General features: G+C 39.0%; 2 protein-coding genes across 2 annotated transcripts in view; both read left to right on the top strand.

Moving 5' to 3' along the window:
• Positions 1 to 7,422: 7,422 nt before the first annotated feature.
• Positions 7,423 to 14,296, top strand: LOC139693874 (dnaJ homolog subfamily C member 17). The gene is made up of 6 exons (XM_071592189.1): positions 7,423 to 7,796; positions 7,875 to 8,189; positions 9,386 to 9,689; positions 12,799 to 13,058; positions 13,926 to 14,129; positions 14,216 to 14,296. The coding sequence occupies exons 1-5, from the start codon at positions 7,722 to 7,724 to the stop codon at positions 14,052 to 14,054; spliced, it is 1,083 nt and encodes a 360-aa protein (XP_071448290.1). The 5' UTR covers positions 7,423 to 7,721; the 3' UTR covers positions 14,055 to 14,129; positions 14,216 to 14,296.
• Positions 14,297 to 18,784: 4,488 nt separating this feature from the next.
• LOC139693545 (uncharacterized) overlaps positions 18,785 to 27,206 on the top strand; it is a 40,081-nt gene continuing 31,659 nt past the window's right edge. Inside the window, exons 1-8 of the mRNA XM_071591745.1 lie at positions 18,785 to 19,006; positions 19,084 to 19,150; positions 19,231 to 19,337; positions 19,482 to 19,670; positions 19,887 to 20,189; positions 20,418 to 20,484; positions 20,874 to 21,007; positions 25,320 to 25,935. Of these exons, the coding sequence (XP_071447846.1) occupies positions 18,882 to 19,006; positions 19,084 to 19,150; positions 19,231 to 19,337; positions 19,482 to 19,670; positions 19,887 to 20,189; positions 20,418 to 20,484; positions 20,874 to 21,007; positions 25,320 to 25,935 (1,608 nt within the window). The 5' untranslated portion in view covers positions 18,785 to 18,881. The remainder of the gene's footprint in view (positions 19,007 to 19,083; positions 19,151 to 19,230; positions 19,338 to 19,481; positions 19,671 to 19,886; positions 20,190 to 20,417; positions 20,485 to 20,873; positions 21,008 to 25,319; positions 25,936 to 27,206) is intronic.

Below are 27,206 nucleotides of genomic sequence, written 5' to 3'. Positions count from 1 at the left end.
AGGGTACTAAATAAAACTAAAAGTAGAATTTAATTCCAGAAAAAAATTAATTGAAATCAGCTGTAGATGATAGCAGTGAAAAGCGCTTCCATCAAACTTAAATGTGTTTTTTTTTATTTTTCTTTGGGGAAAGGTACAAATACGATACAATGTGGGGAAGGAAAAGGAAGATAAATGTATCACAGACCCTTACAGAGAAGGGAATGAGGAAAAAGAAAGCCGAATACCTGTATAACCTTAAATAATTTCAAAATGGCTCAATTTTGGGCGCAATCAAACAGATGGGAACAAGCTCGCCTACTAGGGTGTAAGAGTGAAAACTGGCCTTTCCTCTCCACCACTATCCCTTTCCCTCTCTCTCACGTTTCAGCATTGCCCTCCCGGCGTAAACATCACCTTCCGCGCTATCCCAAACGGACTGGACGACCTTAAGGCGCAAGACAAGCGAGTGCTGGCCAGATTATCGCGAGCAGACAACTCTTGGCAACTTTGTTCGTCGGTGACCTTTCGCTGCAATTTTGCCTTCGTTCAGAAGTTTCCTGAACCTCCCTTTTCGCTTTCTCGCACGATTTTCAAGCGTTTTAAATAGCGGGAATATTTTGTCCAGAGTACAATAAGTAAGTAGCCCCTCTCTTATAGATGGCAAGCGTGAATTGTCTCATTCCCTTCGCAGTAAATTACTCGCTAACTATTATTCCAGTAATCCCCACTATCCTTCAATTTCACCTAGCATAGACCTGAAACATCTATATATATTTCCTTTTTCCATCTCTCCCTTAATATTCTCTAATTTTCCAATCCTCAACATTGTCCTTACGTTCCAAGTTCCTATTCTAACTGATTAGGTCTTCTTCTGTGTCTTCTGTGCTGCTGCTGTCAGTTTTGCTTTCCAAGGGTTTCGTGAGTTGACGACTGCCGAAACCTTGCCTCTTCCGCCGCCAGGCACGACACATGGCCGAGTCCCGTAGTTGCCAGGACTCATTTTCTCTATACTGTCCGTCATAAAAACTATGGGATTAATAATTGAGATGGTTTACCGCTACCTTCCTCAATAGTGTTCTTAACACCATCACCCAGCCTGCATCACTGGCTGCACAACTGAGGTCAGACGTCTTAGCAACTCACCTGACAGGAACTATTGCTCTTGCCAGCACAGCTCTAGGGGTAATCGGAACGCACAAGCACGTCCACCACGTGAAGGTTGAAGTCCATGGTAGGAGGGTCTTTAAAAGTACCTAATACCTAAAAAGTCAAATTGTAATATATAATTCCAAGAAACTGCGGAAGTCACCGTATTGGCGGTCTGGTTTGCTATTTTGAATTCGAAAAGTCAAATTGTAATATATAATGCCAAGAAACTGCGGAAGTTACCGTATTGGCGGTCTGGTTTGCCATCTTGAATTCGAAAAGTCAAATTGTAATATATAATTCCAAGAAACTGCGGAAGTCACCGTATTGGCGGTCTGGTTTGCTATTTTGAATTCGAAAAGTCAAATTGTAATATATAATGCCAAGAAACTGCGGAAGTTACCGTATTGGCCGTCTGGTTTGCCATCTTGAATTCGAAAAGTCAAATTGTAATATATAATTCCAAGAAACTGCGGAAGTCACCGTATTGGCGGTCTGGTTTGCTATTTTGAATTCGAAAAGTCAAATTGTAATATATAATGCCAAGAAACTGCGGAAGTCACCGTATTGGCGGTCTGGTTTGCTATCTTGAATTCGAAAAGTCAAATTGTAATATATAATTCCAAGAAACTGCGGAAGTCACCGTATTGGCGGTCTGGTTTGCTATCTTGAATTCGTCCGTAAAATTTCGCCTTGTTGAAAAAATATACTTTACGAATTTCCTTCTTTACTTTCGGGAGAAAAATTATTGTCTCTAAAAGAATAGCTTAATGGTCGCTGATGCCGTCCATTATTTCAAATTTTGTAGTTATCTCGGGTATAGACGTCGCCAAGATATCAAGTATGCTCAGATCCCTTGTTGTTGATTTAACTACTTGTTCTAAAGGGTGCGCTTATTTTCTTGCGTGGGTCATCTCTCCGTTCCAACGACTAGAGGACGATGGGGGCACACGAGCCCCCCTCATCCTCAATCTCCGTCCCGTACGGAAAATCTCGCACTCCACAAACGGGTCATAATCCTCGGGCCCATTCCCCGGGGAGTGGGGGCGAGGGGGAGGGGTTGGCCGGGGGTACTGGTCCACTGGCTCCAAGAAGAGGGCATGGGGTTTGGGCGTCGTGGTTTACTGGTCGTCGCCATGTTGGATTTTGCAACAGTGGTATATTTTTGGGAACATCGAAAAATCATACGGAATAAATTCATAGCAGAAAAAAACTACTGTTCCCTTCGTCACTGTAGAACTCAAAATTAACTCTAGAATCTACATCTACATGAATACCCCGTGATCCACCAAAGGTGTGTGGCAGGGGCTGCAAGAATTTGGTGTAAAAGGGTAAGGGAAGAGGGAGGGGAGATGCGAAGGCAAATCTCATCCCCGTCTCCAACAGGTATCAGGTGCTATCGGAGGATAGCCCAGCGGTATCTGCAGCCCCTACTTCCGCCCCGGTGAGAGCACCCCCCAGAAGGAACCGTCAGAGTGGGAAGGGGGGAATTCTAGTAATAGACAGCAGTAACGCCAGACGTGTGATAGTCCCATTGCGGGAGAGAGCAGACCAGTAGGGAATGAGCCAGCGCCTTACGGCATGGTGCATTGCTAATAGCGGCGTTCTCCATGTGACGACGGCGGTCGGAGCGGCGGCTGCAGGAGCGAAGTGTTCCAGGCTGCGGGTCGTGGCTCATGTTGGCGTCGACGATTCCTTCAGGGAATTGTACTGGAAGTGAAGCGGGTGGGTGGTGTCGAGGGGGTTGATGTGACGCTCTCGATCTGCAGCCTTGTCTCGAGTATCGATCGTGGACCTCAGGTTTGGAGCTGCGTGGAGGACATCAATCAGAGGTTGCGTGCTTTCTGCAGGCACATCGGGGAGTCCTTTGTCGACCTTCAGCCGGCGATCCAATCGTGCAGGAACTCCCTGAACCGTTCTGGTAGTTCATTACTCGTCTGAGGCCGCCAGGTGTGTAGCGGGTTGGATATTCGAGCACTGCCGGGCTGTTTTAGATAAAAGAGTACGTCAACGTGTAGGTCAAATAGTGGGTCTCTAAAGTCTTCTTTGCCAAATTATGTAGCTTTAAACGAAATGAGGTTCAGTGTAAGCAATAGTTTATTTAACACCAATCGGATAGAATCGGACGGAAAATTTTGTAAGTTATTCAATATTAATAAGAAGACGATCCTCGTTAAAAATTCAACAAACCGTAATGTCAAGGAAACATTACCAGAATTGGTAGTAAATGGCCGAATTTTAAAAACAAAGTCACAGAATATAATCACGTGGGAGGTGGTTCATAGTATTGCCTAGAAGAATACTCGACAGTATGCTGCCAATCCAAAGAGAAACATATAATTATGACGAATAGAAAATCCAAAGAAATGAGAATAGTTTTGAATGATCGGTATCAAACAGCAGTAGGGGAAGATATTACTTGGATATACGATCATATTAATAATATGGTGGGCGTCTTTTCAGTTAACAGGAACCAGATGACTTAACACATCCTTGAAGAGAGAGGTTCTTATATTTTCCATCGATAGGTAATAATGCGGGTTCATAATAATAATAAAAAATAACCGAGTATTCCAAGGATGAGATATTGAAAAATATAAACTGGATCGAGTCATTGTTATTTTCCCATATGGTGTGGACATATTATTATTGAAGTTGAGTTTTGCTTTCGTTATTTCTCTTCGGAATTGGGTTGGTTTGATACTGGTAACCAATACAGGAAGCGGTCGACCGAAAAAGGGCCAAAAATATATGTTGTGCTTAAACTGACTAGGAGTAGTGGTAGTAGTATTTAGGGAAGGTGACCGACAGCTAAGGTCATTTGTGCCATTAGGGATGGACAGGAAAGGATGAAGGGTGGAGAGAAACCCAGCGTCGGCATTAGCCTACTCTTTACGAAAGGCGCCAAGAGGTCTGCAGCTAAACGTCCCATCCGACGGACAGCGCACGCATCAAGTATGGATCGAAATACCACTGAAAATTATTCAACACCGCTGGGTGGGAAGCCAGTTCGTTAGCCCACGCACCATCTCAATCCATGGCATTCAAAGGTCACGCCCTCGCTGCAACCAGGAAGGCAAGAGGAAGATGACTGCAACTCTCGCCAAAGCTGCGGTCACCGTCCCTCTCCATCAAGACGAAGACGTATATACGTGGCGGCAATTCGCCCAATCTTAATGTACGCTTCACGAGCATGAATTGTTGTAAAGAAAGAATGAAGAATGACTCCGGCGGCCTTCCACCATATGGAGCCGATGGAAAGAGGGGCGCTCAACAGTATACTTGGACTTGGAACTATATCGTAGAAATCCTCCACGCCTTAACTGATACTACACCCATCGGAGATATCATCAAGAATCGCGCGACGGCCTTTTATGAGGAGCTTGAACGCAAAAAAGCAGATCACTTGCGGTCGATGGGCGGCCTAAAACCTGTCTCCTGGGAAAGGTACAAACGCCCAAGAGCAGCATCGGGGCGGGACGACGACCAACCACCGTTGAAAAGGGAGTTAATTGGACCCTCCTTCATCGACGGGCTAAGAAGCCGAAAACATATCAGCTGAATGATTTAATCGTCGGGCAGCTGCAAGCCAAGCGTCAAGAGGAAACGCTTTGGCATAGAGTTATCATTTCCCTTCCCGGTTCCTTACCCGTTACCCTACCTCCGAGTCCGTCGGTCGAGCCTACGACCACACCAGACGCCCAGCCTTGCCCTGCACCCATAAGTGCTCGCTCGTCCCTACTCCCCGGAGCCTGAACCCCATTGTTTGGAAAGGGTTTAATAAAAACTCATAAAACAAATACTACTCTCTTATTTTGAGATACGCTCCCACCAATGATGTCGCGGCCGCCAACCAGGAGTTTTGACATAAAAAACATAAGCACAATAATCTACCCGAAGGTCGATTTGGTAGAGTTCACCCAGCCCGATGGCGTGTGTAATTCACACATCAGAGAAGGGGGCCTTTCCCTGCGCCGTTTATGATTTCCCAGGAAGATCTGGTACCCGAAAAATCACACAGTTTGGGTGGAGCAGCAGGTGCCCAGAGACTTGTGCGGGAATGGAACCCAGGACCCTCCGATCAGTAGTCCAATACTCTACCCCTGGACTACCGCGACCCACGTCTTTAGATATATTACTCAATTTATATAATTCGTACACACCACACACACACGATATATAAAAAATATGTCATTTAAACCTTCCAGGAACATATTACAAGTGTTTATAGGCCACTAAACTCATATGATGTCATTTGATCCTCAATAAAAGCCAAATTTACATTCTGTAAGTTGTAAATACTTCCTTATTGCATCTTTTGTCGCAAACATGCAATTGCTTTCTTTATTTCAAGAGTTTTAAAGTTTGCGGTAAATACCAACTAGGCCAAGAAGTATTCGTTATATTCAAAGGTCAGTTAAATTCATGGAAAACAGGGCCAGAAAAGCCCTTTGGCAAATTCAAAATAGAGGTACAGGAGAAGATTAAAATGTATATATTTGCAAAATTTTCTGAGCCTAATTCAACTAGTATTTTAGATTGAATATTAAGTTGCGATTAGTGTTTATACCAAATTGTAATAAAAGGGTGTTCTAGTTTAGGAGATATTGTTTAGTTTTTTCTGATTTTTGGAGTTAAAGGACGAGTCTGGTAACGAATACTAGGACCTGGATCCTGGGCCTGTAGATAGAGGAAGAAGTGCTTTGGATTTACGCAAAATATCGCGGAAAAATGTTCTGGTTTAGGAGATATTGTTTCACAAGGTTTTCTTTTCGCCATAAAAGACGAATTACCGCTAAGGCTAAATTAGTTTTATTTATATTTCTAGGGCCGTACATCATATACTACGTAATTAATATCCGTGTTGCCATTGCTAGTGATTACAGGGAGTATTAATTAGTTTATTATGTCCCATGTAGTGACATAAATGCAATGGTTTCGGAGATTTACCTAAGTTACTTCGTGCAAAAATGTGTACGTTGGTATGACTGGAAAATCCATAGAATCTCCGGCCGCTAAGTAGTCGTGGGCTAAGTTCCGTTACAATTATAGCGCGTTGTTGACCGGGGAGAGAGTGGGGGTTGAAATAAAGCTCCCACACGTTTTACACCCGTATCCGTTTATTTGCACACGTGCATGGTACACAAAAATGGCCGCTCGGCTGCCCTATATGCAATCTCCCGTCGCCAAAGTCCGGTAGCAGACTCTCTCCCTTTATCGAGGCGACCTCCCTCTTCACTTTCACGGCGCACGCCGGAACTATCTTCCGGTCGCCCCTCGGGCGTCCGGTGGCCTCTCGCGGGCCTCGAGCGAACTGAGCGGCTAGTGGCGCGCCGGCTCGTCATGGCCGCTACACAATGAAATCTATAGCTTTTTGAAACGTTGTCTTTCTCCTGGCTCTGCCATTGATATCCAGGGAAATTTGGGCTCAGAAGTTAGTTTTCCAATGAATGGCATGAAAGGATTGCAAGTAGTCCTTACATATTTTATTATGCTGAATTCAATGATATTGAATAAAATTTCAGGACTTCCCCTAATTATATTAACATAATGTATTATCCTAACACAATCCCAAAAACATTTACAAACTTAAGTGTCCTTGACATACGCGCATACGAGGTAGACTCACATTGTATGATGTGGATATAAATAGAGGAGGAAGCCATGGAATTATATTCAAAATCATTGAATTCAGCATTGGACAGAGAAGCTACAGTGATAAGGATTACTTGCACTTCTTTTCAACCATTTATTGCAAAACTAACTTTTGCGCCAAAATTTCCCTGGATATCATTGACAGTTAGGAGCATAACAACTTTTTCAAAAGCTACAGATTTCAGGGTAAAAATTTCAATTTTATTGAAATTTGAACTACAAAATATATTACAGATTCAATCTGAGGGATGAAAGGAAACATGCAGAAAAACCGAAAGTAAGATCTAGGGACTATTTGATATATTGTGACTTTCCTGTGATTCTATCCTTGATATACTGCGTCAGACTCAGATTATGATTAAGCCATAAGAGAATGGCCTTTGTCAGCTTTTCCAGACATCCTTGTGGATATTGAGATCAATGTAGAAGCGCCTTTCAATACATTTGCGAGGAGTAACACAGTGTGGTAATGATACTTTCCTCTTATGCAAAACGATGTCGAAATGAGTAAGTGATCCCAATTCAGTATTTAAAGAGACGAAATATCAGCAATTTTACATAGCATATTCTCGACGAGTTCACTTGAATTACCAGGGATCAAACTGCGCTTACTGGAGCGTCATTTGTTGATAATCTTGAATCATTCTGAAACTACATTTGGCAATGTGGCTCGATTTTCGCACTCGCACTATTTCAAATCGAATGTATTAATTACCGCGTTTCGAGTTTCAAATCGAGAGTTTCGTGCGATACTTTCAAAATAACGTGAGGAACGGGGGGAAATCTGAATCCGAGTCAATATATATATTTTCGGGAAGTCTTCTGAAAGGAGTGCGTTCCTGGGGCCACTATTTGTTAAAACATGTTATTCCTCCTTCCTTAATGTGTCATTGTCATCTTTTTAATCTCTTGTACAGACAGAAATAATTTTATTTATCATGGGGGACATAAACGTAGCTGAGTTAGACCTATATGAACTCCTGGGGATAGATCCATCTAGCACTACTAAAGAAGTAAGTATAGCCTACTGTAAGTGTGCATCATTATAGTAACTCTATAACAATGTATTAAACCTCAGTTAAACTCTGTAGATCAAAACAGCATACCGCAAGAAGGCCCTGTCTTGTCATCCGGATAAAAACCCTGATGATGCTCGGGCCGCTGAACGCTTTCATACTCTTTCCAAAGTTTTGGAAATACTGATAGATGCTTCAGCCAGAGCAGCTTATGATAAAGTTTTCAATGCAAAAAAAATAGCCAAAGCTCGTCACAGCCAATTGGACGCAAAAAGAAAAAAGCTGAAAGAGGATCTAGAAGCTAAAGAACAAGCATCTATGAGAGGGCCGTCAATAGTCATTGCTGAACAAGATATTACTAAATCGAAATCTGACGAAGATAAATTAAAGGTAAGATTGAGTGGAGAATTCCTATTGCTTCAAATTTTTCGAATTTAGTCAATCTTTTATCATGGTAATGCAGAGATTCCCAAATATTTGTATATATTATCTCTTAAATTTATATTATTATTTCTGTGGATTTAGAAATGTGTTTAGTAGTTACAGCTTTACTAGAAATTATAGGGCTTTAATAACCCTGGTCTTGGTAAATTCTAAAAGTACAATTTGGTTATCATTACTGTTGCACTTACTGGGTGCACCAAGAACTCGCATATACTGTCATGTTACTAATTCTTGTAAATATTACACTAAATTTAGTACATTTTATTTTATTTAAAATTGTATTTATTACAATGACTAACTGGTTTTCGGTGTCTGTTATGTGTACCTAGTTGACTAGTGTATAAGATTTTGAGAAGTACTGTTCACTGTGTGAAAAATTTAAAGAATTCAACTAGCACCATAAATAAAAGCTCATAACAGGAACTTATTAACAAGTGCCACCCTTTTCTATTTTCAAATTAGATGGCAACGCAATTCGAAAGGAAAATTTTAGAAAATCAGTGTGTGTACTGGCAATGTCTTCATGATGTTTTGTCATAAATAATTGCACAGTACAGCTCCAAGGAAGTGCTTAAGGCCATTCCTGATTTTAAGTTATTGCAGGAAAATTATGTCTTTAACTGATTTCTACCACCCTACTACCATTACCTCACATATTTTTTGTCTGTGTCACATTCAGTAGTCATTTTTATATTCACTTGATTCCTAAAACTATAAAAAATCATCTTTTAAACCAGTTTTAGTCACAAAATTCTCTCTCAAGCCTTTCACTCTTAATTCCCTCAAAAATGTCTTAGGTGATTTGACTGTCATGCATACTCTCTATGCGAAGATATCAGTGAAATTCATGTCTTTCATACTCTTCTATTTCGAGTACATCCAGTCCAATTTATGCTTATTATGGCCATCCAAAATTAACTGGTATAGAATGTTGTGGAAGGAGTACAATTTTTTGTCCCCTGAATACCTTGTTCTTATGACAATGTTAAAACTTAAGCGAGTTAATATATTTTGTGTAATTTGTTCATTCTACTTTATTCACTCGGGATGCTTGTATCTAATCTACATTTGGATTGACCCTCCGGCACGTGATGCATTGAGTCATACAACTTGAATTAATTTGTCCTTCGTATGCTTTCCAGGTAGAAATTGAGAGGTTACGAAAGCAGGGTTCAAGGGAATTGAAGGAAGAAATAGAGCGTGTTAATAAGCAAGTTGAGGAAGAATGGAGAACCATGAAAAAGAATGTCCATGGAAGTTTTCATGCCATGCCAGAGGAAGCTGAAGCCATAAGTTTAAATGACTGTCGCCTAAAAATTCGATGGGATATTGAAAGTGGAAAATCCTTATATGATGAGGAAAATCTTAGGACAATATTTAAAAAATATGGTCCTATATCCGCCATTGTGGTCTCAACTATACCAAAAAAGAGGTCAAGTAAAAAAGGTATGCCTTTCTGTTTCTCTCTTACCTCTCATTAAATGATAGTTGTACAATGTTTATGTGTGTATTTATGGTAGTGTGCAATTAGCCAGTTGCACAAACCAAGTGGTAATTGTGTTACTTACTGCTGGTGAAGAATGTTAAGGGAGGTGAGATGTTTCATTAGTGCATAACTTACTCTCAATTGTTTTGATTCTGTTTTTGCTTAATTTTTTGTATACGTGGTGAGTTCAAGACTTGAATGTTGCCCGTGAAATCCAGCAGTGAGGATTTAACTCAAACAAATTCATAATCAAATGACCTGAAATCATGATTTGGAAGGATCGATTAGCCGAACCTAAGTCACTCTTGTTGTTGGGCAGGAAGTCAAGTAACAAATGTAAAATTACACCAATGGCAATGCATATGCAGGCTCAGATAAAGAGTTGGTATGAGTTTGTTTGAGCATTTTTAAATGTGATGCTGTTGAATTTAAAAATATTTATTCTTCTCCAAACTGAGGTGGGTGAAACATTTCATCATTTCCTTCACCTCTGTCTGAGGTGATGGGAGTGTAAAGTCAAGGGACTATGCATTCTTTCATCACAGGCCTGAGTTTTTCATGTGGTATAGCCCAGAGTGTTAATGCAATGTAGTACTGCTGGGCATAGTCCTGGCATATTTTTCTGATTTCCAAATGCTATTAAGCCTCATATGTACCTCTTATGTAGTTGTATGAAATATTTGGTGGTCAAATGAAAAGAAAGCTGGCATTTAATTGAAAAGCTTCTCAATCTTCTGTAATATGGCATTAAGGCTTCAAAATTTACTTGGCAGCAGTTGAGGTTTCTCTAAATATCCAATCTGCAAAGCCAAATGAAATACAAAGTAAATTTGCCCATCTCGTTACCTGACTCTAATCAAGAGTTTCAGGCATAACTTTATGTATCAGTAAGATTTAATGTTTTAGTAAATTTTTGGTGGAATTACCAAGTTGCGGTTTCTCATTCTGATCTGATAACCTCTTTGGAGGATAAATGAAGAAATAAGTAAGCATTGAAAACATGAAGAAGAGGGACAAGTTTTAGTCAAATGGTTCCCATCTAGCAAGATTCTGTCATCTTTATCTTGTGGGAGGCCAGACCATTAGGAGGCAAGACAGAAGAGGAGAAGAAATAGGTATGTGATGAGTAGAAGTTGTCAGCTGTACTAGAAAGCCTTAACTTCATAGTGGACTGAATCTATCACAAGGCAGCTATGCCATTTATGTGAACAAATGTGCAAAAATGGTTTCAGGTTGTGCAATGTAAAATTCTTGAGCATTATGCATCAGCAACTTACGGCTGTTGAGACCATTTCAAAGAATTGCATTATCAAATAATTGCATTAATATTAATTTAACTTGTGCCAAAATTTTTTTGCAGTCGTGAACCCTTGAGGTTTGAAAAAGGAGCAACTCGCCCTTGCAACTTTCTCAAAATTCCTTTTGAAAAAATAGGAAGAAAATACAACGAAGTGAATAATTGCAGTTGCAAAATTGGATTTCATTACATCTTCTCAATGATTTCATTGGTTTGTTCATATTCATACAGTGATATAGAGCAAGTTCTTGATTTGTTGATGATAAGCTGAGCATAAAGCCAGATTCATAAATGTTGGATCAGGAAGCTGCATCCACATTGGAGGTGACTCTCAAAATCATAATCTCAGATTTTTTTGTACTTTGAAGTCTCCATTGGCCTACTCAAATTTCCAGTGAGGTGGGCTGATAGGTCAGGAATACAATTTTTTTACCCTCTTGGGATATTTTTAAGAAGTTATATCTCACAGAAGTGTCACTTTTTGTTAATGTATTTGAGTTAAAGTGCTATTGGAAACTGCCCTGAACCATATTTAACACCCTGATTGATTTTAATTCCCTATTTGAGACTGAAATATCCCTAAAGAAGATTAATCATACACTTTTCCATTAGCAAATATTATTTCCTTGCACTTTTTGCTTGAATCATAGGATAATTGTGATAATAACCATTGAAATATAATTTTACACATAAAAAGTATTCATGTTATATAGAGGGTGGTAGGCAAGAGATATGTGATATTTTATATTGTCTTGCAATATGGCAGAGGTGTTAAAAAGTGGTGTAACCTTTTCAATCGAACCCTCATGTGTAATCAACTTCATCGTGTACTTTGTCAACCTCTTTTTAAATATTTGAGAATATTAACTGTACCTTGTGTAGATATCTATCATGCAGTGACTTATGCTAAGAAAAACAAAGAGTCATTTCGCAATGAATAAATGATCGAGCACTTTTCCACTTGATAAAATTTTTATTTTATGACCAGGTCTCGATGTATTACATCATCATCTGGTCCAATAACTGTTATGATTGTCACAACACCCGAAGATGTAAAGATATACATGCTAAATTGACTAACCTGTCTATGTTAGCTTAAGGGCCAACATCAATGTGCACAAAATTGTTCAACAATCTGTCTAACCATTTCAAAGATAAGACAAGAATTTCAGTGTCCAAGAATCTATTTTCATGTCTGGTTGATGAGTGTTAATATAATGTAAACGAATATTTATGTAAAACTCAAGTGTATGTAATTGTGTGACAATTGTAACTATAAGTGTGTAAAATTGTATTGCTTTTAAAAACTCCTCTTCAACAGTAGAAATGAGGAGTTTCCCTAATGGAGAGATGGGAATGGTTGATTCTGAAACTTATTTGTGCTTAGTTCAGATTTGAAAATAGCTTTTCGTCTTATTTTTTGTTCATAGTATCATGTTATAAAATATATTTTCTGTAATGCATCCTTCAAAATGAAAGATTTTGATCCTTTATAAAACTGCATGACAACATAATTGGCAAGGGAAATTTGCACTATATTTAGTGGTAAAGTCTTAGCATTACACTGATGTGTCAAAATATTATTTAATTTTATGTGCATTGTGCAGCCTCTTTTTAAGATTTTGAAGTCTTATTTTCTGGTGCCAGTAAAGAAAAAATAAAGGTTTTCGAATGTAATGGCTATTGTTATTTTCATGTAAGGTTTTGAAAAGAATTGAAAATGAAATCCTGGTATGTGTTTGTCTGATGGTATTTTTCACTGATATTTTTAGGCTCTGGAATAATTGAGTTTGAAAATACTTCATCTGCTAAAGCTGCTCTGGAAAATGAGAAAGGGTTTGCTGAGAGCCCTCTGACTCTTGAGTGCTTACAACCAAGGAAGAATATTGTGGAAGGAAGCAAGTCAGAAGGACCTGAGGAGACTACAGAGAATGACTCAAGGGCAAAGGGGAAAGTTCACTTTCCCAGTATGGCCACATCTTTCCCTTCATTTGATTCCACCAAAACCTCTGCCTTTCCTTCATTTCCTGTGGTGAGTTGGTTATAATCGTAATGGGTCCATTGTATATGTCATAGTATTTATAATTATAAAGAGGAAAATAAAATGGCACTGCACAGAAATTGTAACTGTTTCCACACTCTTCTGTTGATGGAAGATAGGGTTTGTGGACTTAAACCTATGCCTTTTGTATGGGTTTTTTGATTTTTCTTATCATAAGTATGGCTCTTCAAACTACCTTCATTGCAAATTACTTCATGACAGTCCAGCCAGCCTATTGGGGAATACCCATTCATTATTTGATTCAGTGATGAGCCCACAACCTTTGGTTTGGATGCCTATGAGTGACTTGACATGCTTGGCAGGTGGTTAGGATGAAATACAGTGAAAGAGCTAGAAAGGGCTATTATATATTAGAAAAATCCTATTAGTTTCGAAGCAATCCATTTGTCGGGAAAATATGTACCCTTTACCACACACAATCCTCTGCTTTCCACCTGCTGTACACCATTAGAGACCTTGCATGTAAATGAAGAGAATCAGGGATCTTCCTAAATCGAGTGCAAATATGAAAATAAACATGAACAATAAGATGAAGGAATGTGTAGAAACCTATCTAGTAATTAAAAAATGAATTGGAATAAGGAGGAAATGTTTCTAGCGGATAAATATATTCATTGGATACAGATTTGTACAATTAAGATGATTCTCTGCATTCAATTTTCTTATTTCAATGCATAATATTAATCAAAGATTTGGTACCAAGGCAGTATGCTTTAGGGTAATTCTTTGATCTATGAGGCATTCATTAGTGCTTGGTTGGGATTTTTAAAATGTTTGATCTGTCTTTCTATTGCTTTCTGTTGTAATCATCCTAATTGCTCTTGTTCTTGATTGCAGAGTGGAAATTCTTCTAGCATGGGTGATGATTTGGATTTTGAAAGTCTTGTTTTACGGCGACTCAGACAAGCACAAGAAAGGAAACGACTTGAAGAAGAGATGAGAGCTCAAGACAGTGAATCCATCTGACTTTTCCTGACCGAAGACAGTTGAATTATTTGATGTTTGCTGCCCTGTTGAGTTGTATTTTGTTACAACAGAATGGTTGGTAGTGTGATTTTACTAAAAAAAACTATTGAAATTATAAAGTAAATTAAGGAATTTATTGAAATTATTTTTTTCCTTTTTAGGGCAAGCTTTTTGAAACAAGTCAGCCAGGTTTTTATGTAAGCATATTGAAATGAAATATATTTTTAAAATAAAGTCACCAGATGAAGTCACCTCTTTTATTCATTTACCTATTGGTACCATTCTAGTTGTAGTGAAAGTCATAAATGATTAAATCTAAGCTGCAAATGTTTTTGTCTGTATTGAGATTCAATATTCCCAACTCCAGATTGCAATCAACCTCTACACAGGTGTTTTTTGTTTTACAAAATTTGTGTTTTACAAAATGGCAGGGTTTTTTCATGATAACCTGTTGTTGCCACCTGATGACTCAGGATGGCTGATAAAAGATGGTCAGGTGCCATTTTTTTCATATTGCACAGTTTTAGCATTTCAGTTATTAAATGTGCCATTTTTGGAAATAGGATTTAGGGTAGGGAGGACCCAAGATCTGAAGTGTGAATTGAAGAAATAAGACACTCGTTAATGGCAGTCATTGCTCTGGCTTCAAAAAAACAATGTATTTGCATGCAAAAGATGAGTCCAATTACAATTAGGAATTAAGTTCTTTAACATTCATTCTTATTCAAGATTCATAATAGTAGTAATAGCTTTTAGGGGAGGCGACCAACAGCTGAGTTCATTTGCACCATTAGGGATGGATGGGAAAGGAGGAAGGCTGTAGAGAATCCCAACCTCAGCATTAGCCTGCTCTGAGCAAAGGGGGTCCACAGTTTAACTTCCCGTCCAACAGATGGCCTACTCACTTAAAGTGCTCTCCACAAAGCACCTCGAATAAGGATTCAGGATACCCCTGAAAAAGATCTGCCATCTCCAGGATTCGAACCTTGGCCCTCTTGAATGGGAACCCAGTATGTTAGCCACCACACCATCCCCGATCCCCACAAGATTCATTTAATTGCATTGGAATTATTATGTTAATACAAATCAAGATAGGATGATAGTGCTCAAGCAGGTAAGATTGAAATTCCAATCCTGAAGAAATTTTATTGGTTAATTTCCTCTTTAATCAATATGAATTTTGTATATCTAGGATTTTTCTGGGTTTCACCTTACTGGAGAGAGATTTATGGTAATCAGAATGGCTGTGATATTCCATTCAAATTAGACCACATCTTGAATATGCCTCAAGCATTGGGGTACCAGTGGAGAAATATGTAACCTAAAAATTAATTGTAAACCTCTTTAAGACTAACCCAAGTCTAAGTTTAGGTGAAAAGGTACTGCCATTCTATATTTTCTGTGGGAAAAGTCAATTGAGCTTGAATGTGGGAGGGGTAAGGTACTAACAACAATGATTGCTCTAATCAGCATACAGCGACAAGATGGGTTCACCATGACTAAGGGTTTTTCAACTGAATACTCTGCTGTTATCCCACAAAATGGATGTCTTTTCAATTATAAGTAGGGGTTATAATTTGTTCCTGTGAGCATTGGCTAATGGAAGAGGAAGGTATGAATATGGCTCTCAATGGTTACGTAAATCCTAATACTTACTGATGCTCAAAGAGGAAAAATGTGCATTTCATGATATTTGTTGAGGCTGATCATTATTTCACCTCATATACCTCATCTAATCCTATTTCCTGTACAAGTCTCTAACTCTACCCAATTTAGTGTGTCAAATGCTTTCTCAAAATCCACAAAAACATAAATACATCTTCAATTTATTTAAAGTTTTAAATACATCTTCAATGTATTTAAAACTTGTATTTAATGAAAATTCTTGTATTCAAAGAAAGACCCTTTCTTAGTAACCTCATTACTGTTGTAGTTTCACATGTGCCTCTCCTCGTTCTGAACCCACACCGATCATCCCTTCAGTTATCAGTAACCCTCCTCTCCATTCTCCTATTGACGATTCTGAGAAACACCTTACCTGCATGGAAAATCAAATTTGTAGTCCTATCACCTCGCATACCACTGCCTTTCACTTTTTTGGGTTGGAAACTAACATTTCTGAAAAAAATATCCTGCCTCACCCTTTTTCATAAATGCTATGAATTAGTTCATGAAAACTCTTCTTTCTATGATCTTGTAAACCGTCCACTAGTTTTGCAGGAATGTTGTTGTATTTGATTGCAATTCCCTTAATGCCCTGTCTATCTCACAATCAAACAAGTGTGAGCCTTAGCTAACTCCATCTATGCTAAATTCTCTGTCTTAAGCTTGCTGGCCGCATGTCTGTCTTTACCGTCTAGTTGCTCCATATATTCCCTCCATCGCTCATAATCTTCCCTGGTTCAACTAATGTTTTTCCTGACTTATCTTTGATTGTTTACAGTCTCTCCCTTCTTGCTTCCTAACAGTGTCTTTTACACCAATTTTGCCCTCCCTTTGTGAACTTTTCATAGTGACTGCGACCAGACTTCTTTCACTCTGTTTATTTCCCTCCTCATTTTATGATTTAACTCTTTATAATTCTGCCTACCTCTGTGTTTAGATTCTTCCTTTTCCTGTCTATCTTTCTAATCATGTTGTCCATAATCCATGGTTCACTTGTTCTTTTCCTATTTACTGTTCCCATAGTTACATTTGCAGCTTTTGATATCACTTTTTTAATATGTTCACAATTTTCCTTTATAATACCCAGCTCCTTGTCTTCACTTATAATATTCTCTAAAGCCTGGTGATACTGCTTTCTTGTCTTCCCTGTTAATGCTGCCAAATTCCCTGTCCCAAACCATCTTCCTTGTATTAGCTCTTTATATTGGATACTAAAACTCCTTATTACTAAATTATGATCTGAGTCTGAATCCACTCCTGGGAAATTGCAAATTAAGCTTGCTGTTCATAAATCTGTGCCTAACCATAATATAGCCTAACTGATATCTTCCTGAATCCCTGGACGTTTTCCATATATACTTACGACTATTGTGGGGTTCAAGCCAATCATTAATTGTGATTAAACCCTTTCTGGAGGAGAATTCCCTAGCTTTCTCTCAAGGGTTATTTCTTTTTCATAAACTGTGGCTCCCTACCTCACCACCATCTACTCCATTCCTCATCACTATCGCATGTTTCCCCCAGGAACACCAGCAATTATGTCCTCTCAATGATTGTGTACCTTGTCAACTTCTATCTCATTATGTTTGCCTGATGGCATGTAGATCTGAATATGGCCAAGTTTTTTAGGTTTGGCTTTTACTTCTACTGATAATACTCCATCATTGAGATATACTTCTTCCTTCCTTTTTTTTTAAATATTGTCACCCCTCATTGGCTCTCTCCCCTTCCACTGTATGTTACTCTGAAACTAATGTGCCAGTAATCACCACTATCCTTCCATCTCACTTTGTACAGCCCTAAAACATCTATATTTCTCTTTTCTATTTCTCGCGTCATAGTTTTAATTTTCCTGTCTTCATCATCCTAACGTTAAGTCTCCTTTATAACTGGTTTGGTGCTACTGCTGTCGCTTTGTAAGGAAATCTTGAGATGACAACTGTGGAAGTCTTTCCTGCCGCTGAGATTGGCTCATGAAGTAGGCTTTCATTGGGAGCTTAGCATGAAGATTGGCTCGTAGAAACAGCTGATTTTCAATTTTTCTGGTGTCACTCATAGAGTTGATTTTTATAATTTTTCCCATCAGTTTTCATTGATGTATCCATGAAGCAATTTTGTATAGAGATGAATAAAATGAACAAATCAATTACTTTTACATTGCCTGTCTTCAATAGCTGTGGAAAAATAACTATTTGTTTCTAATTCTTCAGATCGTCTTCAATTTTTTACTCTTACATAAAGACTGGGTATGTATAATATTGGCCTATATTTTTTGCAGTTGATATATTTCTACTTTGTGTTTTTTCTTTCACATTATTCATGCATTTCACAATGTGCGGGCACTACTTGATGGTTATTTCGTACGGCTCCTGAGGTTTTCTTTTCCGCATTGGTTTTTTCTAGAAATAGGAAAAATACTACCAAGTTGATAATCTTCTGGGTGGTATTGAAATATTCCACCATATTTGTTTTTATCACATTTTTTTGTTTTAAATTACTTTCATGGTGATTGCAAGTCAGCTTATCCTTCAACCCTTAATTGACCAGATTTCGTATGTATTTCTCTTAAGTGCACAATTCTAATATAATCCTTTTACTTTATTGCAGGGCCAGTTAACTAGATGGTAAGGAAGCATCTTGGAAAGGTTTTCGTGCTACCTTCCAAAAATCGGCATTATTTCTGTGAAGATAATTTGTAAAAATATGTATTTAAATGTGAGGTCCATTTTTCAATTAATAATTTGTGGTTTTTGAACTTGTATGCGTTCCTCCGTTCAACAAATATAAACAAGCCATAGTAGATGCTTTTCTTTCCTTCGAACGTCACCCAAGACATTTCCTCTAGATGCGGCTTCGTTTTGGAAAACAATTCTTGACAAATTATATTATTGTATGGAAGACGGAATACAAAATACGGAGGTCATTTATATAAGACGGTATTTGATCCAGAGCGCAGTGATGTGACCAATTATGTAACTACGTCGTATTTTCATTGTAAAACAACTCCCTCTTCGAGCAGCTATCCGAAAGAAAACAGAGTTAAGGGGTTAATGTGTAATATGAACTAGACCATGTGTGTCAATATATGGCACATGTGTTGCGGGTGAAAACTTGCGCAAGGTTAAACTGTGTTTTGTATCGAGTATTATATCTTATGACAAAATGAGTCTTGAGAGCGACAAGGAATGGGATCCCATGCTGGAAGCTTTTATGGATCGGAAATTTAATTCATACACTGACGGTCCTGCAGCTCAATTGGATTCTGCACTCCAGCCTTGTTTTTCGCGGTAAAGTTTTATAAACACTTTATTTGGATGGTAATAAATTCTGAAAATTGTGGATTATAAGTGATATGTTTCTTTAGGAGGCCAGTCAGCGAGAAACCGCTATGTAAACTGTATGTTCACAAAATTCCGAGCCGTATTACTGAGGTAGTGATATCTATCTGAATTGTATTGTCAGCCTTACGGCATTAATAATGTTCGCTGACCCAGTTTTGTTCTTTTTCTAGGCTGCTTTAAGAAATCTATTCCAGCAATATGGGCGAGTGGTATCACTTTTCAGGAAGGAAGGCACAGGAGCGTTTACCTGGGCATTCGTGGAATACCAAAATGCAAGGTTAATTTACCGTTCTTTCAAATGCATTTACGAATTTATTTATTTCATCTTTAGCAATTATGATAGTTGCTGGTTGATGTCCAGCGTGTCAAGTTCACTGTTGAATGATTTCATCGTTACTAGCTCATTTACGTTTCATTGCAGTGAAGGACAAATGGCCATCTCTGGTATAAACGGCAAAGCTCCTCTGTTTATAGCTGTTCAGTTTGCATTGGGCGAAGAGGAAAAGCTACGGCGAAGAAAGGAAAAGGATGAAGAAGAGTTTTTCACCGCTATATCTCCTCCCCGTGATCAACCTCGCCTCGATCCCGTCATGGAATCAATCTATCCGCGGTAGGACCGATGCTAATTGTTTATCTAACCCATGTTCATTTATCAAAACTGAATTTTTTTTGTTTATTCTGGTGATTGTTTGTTTATGGTTCGCAAATAAAGTTAGTTATGTTAACAGTTCAATTTTATCCTGCTGAAATATTGGGCCAAAAGATTTAGGTGTCCCATTTTCGATGTCTGGATTCATAGGTCGTGACTCTTTTCACGTTCATTTAGGTCCCTAGGAAGAGGACGTGGGATACCTCTCCAACCTCGCCCTTCCGCGGCTGAAATTTACTCTCGCAAATCTCAGAGTCACTTGCCGCCTCCTGTGGAACCCAACACATATAAAGCTACGCTAGAAGAAGAATCAACTGGCTATGCCTACCATACTTCCCTGGTGCCTGGTTGTTATGCTCCATATATGGGAGGAGGTTGGGACTTAGACAATGCTTTTCTCATGGATAGGGCGCTGTTGAGAGTAAATGCGTCAATGGCCGGCCGAAGAATTACCCTTGGACGTGGTACAATCGGTCCCAGGTATGATGAATGGCTGTCTCTAAAGTAAGAAGTTTTTATGTTCCTTTGCATTGTTATTGATGGAGCAGAATGCATGTTTTGCCCCAACACAAGCTCACATGCCTCTTATGTGAAGCATTTATCATCCTGGTTCCTTGCCCTCATGTGTGTTAAAAATCATTTGCAGTCTCTGCAGTGTTGACTCTCTTAGTTTCCATTGGGCCTTGTATAAATTCTTTTCCATTTCAGGGAGAAAAGTCATGTTTATCAGAGACAAAATACTTATGACTTGAGGCACTCGGATGTTGATGACAGGGTATGTATTTAAAGGGTAGAGGTTTGTCCCTTGAACAAATGGAAGAAATTCCTGTGCATCTTAGTAGGCTGAGAAAGCTCAAGCCACTCTGACATTGGCATCCTACAATTTCCTTACATCTTTCACCATATCAATCTCCAGTTAGGGTTTGATTGAGGCATGTCAGTGGCAGGTGAGAGTAGAATGCCAATGTGAACACAGTTGAAATGGTCACGGAGTACATGCAAAATGTCTAAATTTAGATTGCACCCATCAGGTGGTACATTTGCCGTGGTTACATTCATTAGGTCGTCCATTGCATGGCCACAATTACTTAGAAACATAATTTAGTAAGTTATTTGTTTAATTTGGACGTAAGTGAGCATCATTGTTCTCTCTTTTGATGACAGGGGATTTTCATTGGCAAATGCTCCCTGTGCAACGATCCTTCGACACTAACCTGTGGCGTCTGTGGTACATGGTATTGCTCTTCAGAATGCCAGGAAGAAGATTGGCCTCACCATAAAGCATTGTGTGACTGTTTGTAAGTAAAATACATGCTTAATTTCTTTTGTGTTTTGGTGGAATTCAGTAAATAGGAATATGAAAAATAAAGGTTAACTAACAGGCAGGTGACATGATCATTAAAGCCTAAAAGTGAATGATGCACATATACATATGAAAAGGCATTTTATTTCACTGATATATGGAAGAATTTTCAATTAACTTATCCCTTCCTGTCCATCCCCTATGGCGCAAATGACCTCAGCAGTCGGTCGCCTCCCTTAAATACTACTACTACTTATTTATATCTTTTTAAATATTTATTCTAAAATTAAAAAAAATTGACCTTATGTTAAATTACTTATTCTGGTTTGTAAAAATTTTACTCGTGTGGTATTTCATATTTTCACTTCTTCATTCACCTTTAAGTGTTGAACCTCCAATCTAAAAGTTCAGTTTTGTATGATATAATTTGAAACAATCCTCTGTAAATAGGTCTGCATTGCAGTCTGGGCAGTATTACATTGTATCCCTCCTTTCATCTCGTGCGGAGCCCACCTGATATCTTCTTTGAGGCCTTGGCTTCTTCACGGTCTGCGGTATCTTTTGATTGAAGTGCCTCACGACCAAACGTCATGATGGTGGGTTTATTGGTGGTCTCTTCGCACCCGAGGGGTTGTTGGGGTTACTGTACTTTTCAAGGAGCTGTTGAATTAGACCACGGCAAAAACTTAGGTGACCTACCTTATTCTGACAGCTATTGAATATTATTAGTGCGTTAATTATGGAAACATGCAATAGTCGCCTAAATAATTTCATATACCATTTCTAATATTTTTTACGCTATTTAAAGTAAGGCTGAAGTTTCTGGTTTTTAAATCTACTCATCCTATAGCTGTATTATATTCTATAATTCACTCCGGCTTACATTTTCCATCCTTCAACCAAAAGTTATTGGCATAGTTTGGGGGAAAATGGTTGTTTCCAGGAGTGGATTTCTTGAAAAATAGGAACAAATGCTAGGTTTCTGTAAATGCCCATCAACATTATCAGTTTGAAATAAACAAAAATCTCTCCAACATTTACAGGTTTTCATTGGTTTAGTCGTGAGCGAGACAATAAAGTATGGTTTTGTAAGTAGGCACCAGTGTATCCATTAGTCTCCAAAATAATTTTTTCCATTAGGATTATATAAAAAATATTTGTAAAAGATTCAAGAATATTGCTGACATGTATTGCTAACCTTGTCTCCCTCAAACAGACGATACACTTACAACTAAATTGTGGTCAGAGTCTGCATCCACTCCTGGGAAGCTGTGCAAATTGATCGCATTGTTCCTAAATTGGTGCCTAACCATTATATGATCTAACTCATACCTTTCTGAGTCATCTGGGATTTTCTGTGTATGCATACACCTTTTATGGTTTCTAAACCAAGTGTTGGTGATGACTCACCGGTCTCACGCAGAATTCAATTGCTTTTTCCTTACGTTCATTCCTCGTACCTAAACCGTAGTCTACCACCTCATCACCATGTCTTCCTTTGCCTACCATTGCATTCTAATTCCCCATCACTATCAAAGGTTTTCCTGCAGGAAGACCTACGATTATGTCCTCTAACTAATCATACATATAATCTTCACTGCCTGACCAACTAGAGCTTGGTCATCAGTAAACCTAAGTTAAGCAGCCCCTTTCCCTCACTCATGATTTTCTCAACAGCCGGCAGATACATCTTCCATCTTAATCCAGTTCATGCTCCTACATTCCATTTCATAACCCACATCTCCAGCGTGATCTTTTTGAATTGGGCGCTACTCTTCATAAGTACTAAATTGTGATCAAAGTCTGGATCTGCTCCCTAGAAACTGTTTGAAATAATGACGATGTTCCTAAATCTGTGCCTAACCTGAACTAATCTAATGGATATCTCTCTGAATCACCTGGCATTTTCCATGCATACCTTTGTTTTTTGTGGTGTCTAAACCTAGTTTAGGTGATGATTAGCCCATGTCTTCTGCAGAACTCAATTGCTTTCTCTCCGTGCTCATTCCTCGTACCTAAACCGTAGTCTTCCACCTTATCATTCACTATCTCTTCCTTCGCCTATCGTCGAATTCCCATCCCCATTAATGTCAAATGTTTTCCTGCAGGAACACATGTGATTGTCCTCCAACTGATCGTATACCTTATACGCTTCCTCCTTATAATTGCTTGGTGGCATGTATACTTGAACAATGACCAAGTCCATCCGTTCTGCTTTTATCTCTGCTAGTTATATTCTATCCATTGCTTGCTTTTTGTTGATTACGCTCCTTCCTACTTTTTGATTCAATATTATGGCAATTCCTCATTGGCTCTCATCCGTGCTGCTGTATATTATTCTATAACTATCAGTCCAGTAATCCCTGCTATCCTTCCATCTCACCTTGTATAAACCTAAAATATCTCAATTATAGATATTTTATTGCAAAATGTTTCCTCTTTCTATCTCTCTCGTAATATTCTCTAATTTTCCTGTCCTCAACATTGTCCTAACATTCCAAGTTCCTATTCGAACTAAATTGCCCTTAAAGTCTTCATCTTCTGTGTCTTGTGTCCTGAGGCTGTCTGTTTTCTTTTGCTAGGGTTTCGTGAGATGACAACCGCGGAAGCCATGCCGGGCATGACACATGGCTGATTGGGCCAAGCCCCATAGTTGCCAGACTCAAAATCTCTGTAGGGACCATCATATTTATGGTGGGAATGATAATTGAGGTGGTTTCCCATTGCCTTCCTCAATAGTGTTTTTAACGTGACACCATCACTCAATGGCCACCCCCTGGGGTCAGAAGTCTTTGCAGCTGCATCACTGAGGAACAGATGCCAACGTGGACTACCTTTCGTCTAGCTCCTAACCTTTGACCTATTTGGCATGCGTGACCCTACCAGGAGCAATAATCATTGCTCTCACTAGCACAGCTCTAGGGGTCATCGGAACGCAAAGCCCTTCCACCACATGAAGTTTGTAGTCCATGGGAGGGGTTCATCAAATATGCTATAAATTTCCATTACATTAGCTATTTTGTCATGCAAACTATGATTTTTCCATTAGTTATGCCATAAAAGTAATGGAACCACTTGTTCCCATGCCTGGAGTTTTAACGTTACTCATATCTTAGTTGTTCAGTAAGTGAGATATGGAACTGCATTTTGGTTGGTATCTTTGTTAAATCATAGATAGTAAATTCTTAATATTTGAGGTGGAAATTTATCTAGTTTTTTAAGGACTTTGTTAAAAGACATTGGTCATTGACAATGGGCTCAATGAGCAGTACCATGGCACGAGATTTCGTTAATCAGTATGCATTTCAATCTGAAGATTGATTTACTGCTGTCCTGTACACTATTTTGCCCTTTATTCAATGGTAACTACTTTGCTTGCCCTGAAATATAGCAGATGTTATAATGTTCATACCCAATTCTATTCTGCTAATTTTCCTCTTTGAGAATTGTCTGAATTTTTAACGTTTTTTGCCATCTGTTGATTCTCCAATGTTTATTAGACACCATGATACCTGCAGTTGTCCCATTTTTGCTTTTTTTATCATCTCCAGTCCAGTTTGTGAGACAAGAATTATTTAATTGGGTTGTTCTGTAAGTCCTTAAGAAAAAATAGAAAATTACTTAAACATAATCTCAACTATACGTAAACTCAACATAATCTCCTTATAGCTCAATGCACTTGTTTCAGCATTTCTCCAACTTTTTGAAGCCTTACAAAAAGTATGATTTTGGAATGTCCTCAAAATAGGTATTTGTGTGGTTGATGGCAATCATTTGTCTGTTTTGCAAATTTGTACCTGATGATGCTGCAAGTCGGTGAAGCGCGTTGTACCGTATAATAAAATCTGTGGAAAAGTAACAGTCCTTTTTAGTATGGAAATTCGAATGGAGGTTAGTTCTGAGCCAACTTGCTAATGATATTCTTTTCACGACATTCTGGCCTTTCTTGTATGGTTTCCTCCAAATGCCACTGAGAGAAGTTTGAAAATTTATTTCCTTCGGTGTGAAAGTTGAATCCTTTTTGATCTTATGTGGGGGCTGGCTCTGTTTAACCATCTCTTTACATTTCCTTCAAATTTTTCCAATAGAAAATGATTGCTTTTGAATTGTAACTAGTGCACTCCACTCCAGTGTGTTATAACACATTCCTTGGGTGTGATACATCGTAAATTATGTTTGAGTTTTCACTTCTAGTATATTCTCTTACAAATTTTTTTATGGTATTCCAATCCATACAAGCCATTCAGCATCACTTATGGACTCATGCATAAATATTATTATAATGTGAATGACATTCATATTTTCAGCCGGAAGGCTCTGGACTTGGAGGAGGTGAGCGAGGAAGTGGAGGACGTGGAGAGATGGGATGTAGAGAGAGTCTTGGGCTCACAGAAGGGGAAGATGAGGCTGCAAGTGTGCGGTTTAGAGGGTGACAAAGGGGTTTGCGAGAGGTGGGAGGGTAGGCAGCAGGATTCACGTAAAGAGGGCATCAGGGGGAAGAGGGAGAAGCAGGATACAGGCAATGGGGCGGGGGATTCTGGGAGGAATTCATCCAGCAGCTCTGGGTGTGGTGAGCACCAAGGCAAGAGGGCAGCGGTGGCCCACGAGAGGTCATTGGAGGACCATCCACGTTTGGACTCCCAGAGGGGGAAGAGGGGTTGCCCCCTAGACCGAGGGAATGGGAAGGAGGAGGTTGAGAGGAGGGGGTGTGGTGGTAGGGACAAGGGGAGAGATTGGAGAGGTGGTAGGGGGGGATCAGAGAGGGGAGGAGGCCACCGAGGGGGGTCCAGGGGGGTGGAGGGCAGGGGGCATCAAGGGCCATGGGGCGGAAGACCAGAAGGGCAGAGCCAGGAGAGGGAACCCATGAACCAGCATGCCAACAGGAAGGTGGATGATGATGATGAAGATTGGGACTCTAGTAAGGTGAGAGAGCATGTTCCAGGATGGCTGTTAGAAAAACTACTGCAGAAGGCTTTTAGACTGGCTTGTGTGGAAGCATTATTAGTGATTAGGGTTGATCTTAGTTTTTGTCATTACTTGAGACAAACTACTGTAGTGCTAAGTTATCTCACTATTCCTTGATATTGATCATTTGATCATATTTACTTTTTTCCAATTAAAATGCCATTAAAGGCTAATGGAGTTTCTGAACGGTAAATGAGCAGGGCCTTAATTTTCAAATCGCTGCTTACATTAGCTCAAAATAGCAGTGTGAGACTTGTCTTTCTTTGGCTTTTGGCCGGACAATTCATTCTCCTCTGCTCTTAATAGGTTTGCTTCAGCATCCTTATCCAGAAGAGACCAGTCTCATCACAATTAAAAACCTGATGCAGCTGGTGACCTTCAGAATCGATGAGTTTCTTAAAGTCGCAGAGGAAGTTCTGTGTTGCCTTTTGAGTCTTAGCTCACTGCTTTACCATGACTCAAAATTCTGTGAATGTTGGTTCTTTTCTTAAACTTCTCAGCTCCCCTTAAATACTTCTTCTTTGGCCATTGATGATCCTTACATCGTCTGAATGAGGATGGGAAAAATCACTTTTGCCTTCTCACTCATTATATTCTTGTTAATAGTGTCGCATTGTATTTGCTTTTTGTTTATCCAAATAGGAAGCAACCTTTGAACATCGTTGAAAATTCAAAACCATCACATAGATATTCTTGTCTCTCCCTTTGAAGCATCTATCTCCTAGATCTCAAAATAGTGCAAAACACTGATGTAGATCAATGGTGGTATGTGCACACTAGATCAGTCATGCCCACACCTCATTCTTGCCTTTCAATCATTTCAATTTTCCTTTCTATGGTTATTTTTATTCTCTAATGACTGTTTTGTAATGGTTTTTCCTTTGTGAGATTTTTCCAACGGTTATTGCTCTTTGCACAAAAAAATTAGTTACATAATATTTCTAAACACAAGTTTTGTAAAATTTGTGATCACAATTGACACTATGATGCTAGCAGAACGAGTACTAAATACATACTGATGCAGCAGTTGCACAATCACTCCAGGACTTCTGATCTCCTTGTCACTCATTGTGCAAAACATTGCTCATTTGGCAAGTAAATTTTTGCTATGCTCTTTGCTTATTATGTGAATTAATTGCTGTGCAAGGTGCTTGCTAAGCAAGGTTCAACTATGGTAGGGAAATTGGAATGAAATTTTGCTCATTTGGGGTTTTACAATCTTTGCAACA

The sequence above is a fragment of the Hetaerina americana genome, unplaced genomic scaffold (assembly GCF_022747635.1).
Source record: "Hetaerina americana unplaced genomic scaffold, ioHetAmer1.1.p SCAF_5, whole genome shotgun sequence".
Classification (NCBI taxonomy): Eukaryota; Metazoa; Arthropoda; class Insecta; order Odonata; family Calopterygidae; genus Hetaerina; species Hetaerina americana.
Note: the sequence above shows the minus strand (reverse complement) of the source record. Positions and strands in the feature narration are given on the sequence as shown.

Bases quoted from the DNA above. Each gene is read 5' to 3' on its own strand.
- LOC139693874 (XM_071592189.1), top strand. From the start codon at position 7,722: ATGGGGGACATAAACGTAGCTGAGTTAGACCTATATGAACTCCTGGGG. The intron at 7,797-7,874 runs GTAAGTATAGCC...TAAACTCTGTAG, and splicing joins CATCTAGCACTACTAAAGAA to ATCAAAACAGCATACCGCAA. The intron at 8,190-9,385 runs GTAAGATTGAGT...TATGCTTTCCAG, and splicing joins CTGACGAAGATAAATTAAAG to GTAGAAATTGAGAGGTTACG.